Genomic DNA, 4160 nt, shown 5'->3' with positions numbered 1-4160 from the left:
AAAATTCATATCTAGGGTAAGATCTTCTCGATGTCTCGGTCAAAACAACAGTTTCAGCTCTTCTTCTCCTTCGCCCGGGTGGTGAACCTGTCACACCTCCCACCCCAAATCAAGCAGCAACAGTCACGCAAGCACCCAGAACTTCCACTGAGGCTGTGGGTTCCGGGCGTGGAAGTAAATGGGTGAGAGTGTAACGTTGGGGGGAGTCGAAGTAAAAAGAATGTGGTGCTGCTGTAATCTCTATTCCGCCTACACACTCAAATGAAATACTGCACTGCAAATATATTGCCCGTTTATATATATATTTCTTAGGTTTTACTATTACCCCCGCTGGATGGTGTCTGGAAGAGAACCCGCTCGTCTGCAAGATCGCAAACAAACACATTGTCTTATATTTTGAAAACGCTTTTTTTTTTTGGTTCCTTATCCGGAGACTGTTCTGCTCGCTGTGATTGGCCAGGGCAGTCACATGGTGAAAGTAACTTTACGGGGTCGCCAGCTAGTAGGAGGGCTTTATGGAGCAGAAAAACGACAAAGCGAGAAAAATTATTTTCCACTCCAGAAATTAATGACCATGAGCTCGTATTTGATGGACTCTAACTACATCGATCCGAAATTTCCTCCATGCGAGGAATATTCGCAAAATAACTACATCCCAGAGCACAGCCCGGAGTACTACAGCCGGACCCGGGACCCGGGATTCCCGCATCACCACCACCAACAGGACCTGTACCCGCCGGTCTACCCAGAGAGGCAGTACAGCTTTGCCAGTATCCCGGGGCCAGGAAACCCGGCAGCAGCAGCAGCGCACACACGGGGACATGGACAACCCCCCGGAAGCCACCTCCTGGCAGAGAAAGCCCAGCTCTGCGACCAGCCTCCACCACCGCCACCGCCTCCTCTCTCCGGCAGCGACTCCACCACCCCTTCTCCAGTCCCCCCAGCCTCCATCCAGGACCACTCCAACGGCACAGCCTCCAAACAGCCCATAGTGTACCCCTGGATGAAAAAAATACACGTCAGTACTGGTAGGCAACTTTTTTGTGTGTCCCCCTACCCCCTTCTGTGTTTCCTCACTAGCTTTCTCTCTCTGCCATGCCTCCCTCTCTCTCTCCCCTTCTAGCTGAGAGTCTTTGGGTTAGCACAATTGAGCTGGATTTACGACTGCGAATGGGTAATTACACCCACCATAAATTTTATAGCCAGGCTAGTCTGGGCAGTCCCAGCCATGTGCTTCATTCTGCTCTGTGTGGTGTAAGGCTGGAAAAAACCTCCCAAAGCTTTGCGAGGGGTACATCAATAATTCAGAATATTTGCAGCTCAGGGAAACCCCATTCTTGTTATGGAAGAGAAAATCTCGAGCCGACACGCGTTCTTTATGATCCATTTTGGTTGCGTTTTCCTGGCCCAACTCTTTGTGTACGCTAATCTTTTTGCCTTTTTCTCTCGCTCTGTGCCTTTCCTGCCCCAATATCCCTTTATTTCCACCCCTCTCTGTCTCTCTGTCTCTCCCCTTTTCCCCACCCCCTCTCTCAGTGAATCCCAATTACAATGGGAGCGAGCCCAAGAGGTCCCGGACTGCTTACACAAGACAGCAAGTCTTGGAATTGGAAAAGGAATTCCACTATAACAGATACCTTACCCGGCGAAGGCGCATTGAAATTGCCCACTCCCTGTGCCTTTCGGAGAGACAGATCAAAATCTGGTTTCAGAACAGGAGGATGAAGTGGAAAAAGGACCACAGGCTGCCGAACACCAAAGTGCGATCCACAGCTCCCTCAAACCCCCCTTCCAGCAGCGCCATGGCTGCAAACGCTGCTGCTGCCGATGAACTGTCACAGGGCTCAGTACAGGACCAGCGAGTGGAGGATATCACTAGGTTATAGAGTAGAGAACAAATAAAGGACTGCTTATTTATAGAATTTAATATATAAACATATATATATATATATTTTGGTTCTCGTAGTTTTCTTCTTGTGCAACAAAGAGGTATTGTTGGCCACATCGTCAAAAAGACTTTAGTGCATGGAATGTAGCATGATGCCAAGCCGAATATCTGTCAGTGTTTTTATTAGTTATTTTGCGCCTTTCGCGGTTTTATTTATTTTGTAAAAAAACGAACAAAACATAAAGTGAAATGGGTCTTTGAGGACGAAATGAGCAAGAAAATCAGCGAGAGGCCGTTGGCTTTATCAGCAGATATTTTAGGAGACGCGAACCACGGAATTGCTGCCTGTAGATGGAAGGACAAAATGGAGATATGACGTCTTTTGTGTTTTTTTTTCAAAACGTACATAGAACATAAAGTGAGAGGCTTAAAGCTCACGGCAAAACAAGAACGTTAAGCACGCTGCTCTGTAAACAGATTCACTTGGTTTCAGTTTGAGATGGAAAAAGAGTCTATATGTATATGTGTTTCTAAGACAGTGCAATGTCTAGATTAGTTGCTAGTTTTTTCTCGTGGGTGATGTGTTCATTTTTTTTAAATCAATTGGTCAGAACAATGTACATTGCAATAAAGTACTTTTTGTGTATATGTGACAGTGCCAGTATTAAATAAAAAACAGTGGGTGTGAATTCTCCTTCCTTGCAAGTTTGGTGCTTTTGTTTTTTTAGACTATCTCTTCGCTGTGTTTCCGGTATGAAGGTATGCTCCCCACTTTCTTCAACGTCAAAATAAGGTCAACCATACAACTTCCTGTACTAAGCTTTGACTGTTTAAGAACGGCACGCTTAACCACATAGACGGGGGGCAAACAAAAGACGAAAGCATTGTTTTATTGTGTACAGAAGAATTGAGATCAAGGCTGCGATAAGAGGATTGTGATGTTGAAAACTCAAAGACAATGATGTAACGTTCGTAATCATCTACAAGAAATGGAGAAGACTATAGATTGGAATTTACGCCAATCTCACAATTTTAACTATTGGGCCTTCGCAATGGCGCCAGCGAAAGAGTTCATGACCCTTTTCCCTTGACTATTCTGAATTGAAAAGGCAGGTTTAAGCAACATATATCCTGCGAGAAGTCATCAGCCACCTATACTGAGCACTGCAAGGACCTAAAGATACAAGCTAAGAAGCTTGTATTTTTGTAATTCATGTGTTGTGGGGTGGAGATACTCTCTGGGTCCACTCATCATTGTGTTTGATGCAGAAGGTGTCCAGTCTTTGGAAAATATGATCCTGGCCTTACCTGACAGCAGGATGCTGAATTTTTGGTAGATTCAATTGAGACCACCTATTCGGGCTCTTATCATATCACTATAGGCCTCTGAATGTTTTCACTTGACGACAAAGGGAAGATGAGATGCATGGGTTATCATTCTGGGTGTTAGCAAACATATCGATCTCGCTTATCAGAGTAATGCGTATTTTTACAGTATAAAAAGCTTAATTTTAATTGGCACTAAACAAACGTGCCAGATCACTTTCCCTTTGTGATAACTGAATGGGGCGACAGCAATAGATTAGGGGAGAAAAATACTACCAGCAGGAAATCTAACGCCATTCACTGTGCTACAGGCAAATGGAAGAGTGCCTGTCATTTGCCTTTCTTTGGTATGTGTTTCAATATACACTTTATCTCCTTTCTCAACAAATAAGTAATGTTATGATCCCAGCTGCATTTCCAGTGGGTTCTGGTAGTAAATGTTTCCATCTAGTTAACATGTTTTGTAGCTATTTCACTAATAAAAAAGACAAACATGTATGTATTTGTCCCCTTTGCAAAGAAGCTGCTTGCTTAATAAATGCGGAACCACTTTTTTTTACTGTCGTCGACGTACGTGTATGTTTTACATTTGAAGTAGTAGTAGAGTTCTGTTTTGCATGCCAAAGAAGTGTGGGGGAAAACACAATTTTAAGAACATTTGTTACGCTAGCAATGCTTAGATAACGCTTCACAAGTTAATTAAACAGGATAGTCTTCAGACAATGTGTTGCTGAAGGGCGCGCACTGCAACCCCCCTTGCAATATTTGAACATTGAATGCAAACCTTTCCTCTGTTATAGCTCTCATTGCAAATACTTCAAAAGTGATGAATTATAACCGAGGACGAGCAGTTTCTATTCTACGGGCCTTTTTGTGTTTCTCTGTCGCCCAAGAAACCCAAACACACATTAATCATGTTTGTTTTCAGCTACCGCATTACCCTCCT

At 43.9% G+C, this 4160-nt stretch overlaps 1 protein-coding gene across 1 annotated transcript; it reads left to right on the top strand.

Annotated features, from left to right (window-relative positions):
• The first annotated feature begins 454 nt into the window (after nucleotides 1-454).
• HOXC4 (homeobox C4) lies at nucleotides 455-3769 on the top strand. Its single transcript, XM_086965109.1, has 2 exons — nucleotides 455-1028; nucleotides 1537-3769. The coding sequence occupies exons 1-2, from the start codon at nucleotides 470-472 to the stop codon at nucleotides 1884-1886; spliced, it is 909 nt and encodes a 302-aa protein (XP_086821235.1). The 5' UTR covers nucleotides 455-469; the 3' UTR covers nucleotides 1887-3769.
• The last annotated feature ends 391 nt before the right edge of the window (nucleotides 3770-4160 follow it).

Source organism: Lissotriton vulgaris, chromosome 1_1, assembly GCF_964263255.1.
Source record: "Lissotriton vulgaris chromosome 1_1, aLisVul1.2, whole genome shotgun sequence".
Taxonomy (NCBI): domain Eukaryota; kingdom Metazoa; phylum Chordata; class Amphibia; order Caudata; family Salamandridae; genus Lissotriton; species Lissotriton vulgaris.
The sequence above is the reverse complement of the archived record's forward strand: the minus strand, read 5'-3'. Positions and strand labels throughout refer to the sequence as shown.

Bases quoted from the DNA above. Each gene is read 5' to 3' on its own strand.
- HOXC4 (XM_086965109.1), top strand. From the start codon at position 470: ATGGTGAAAGTAACTTTACGGGGTCGCCAGCTAGTAGGAGGGCTTTAT. The intron at 1,029-1,536 runs GTAGGCAACTTT...CCCCTCTCTCAG, and splicing joins AAAAATACACGTCAGTACTG to TGAATCCCAATTACAATGGG.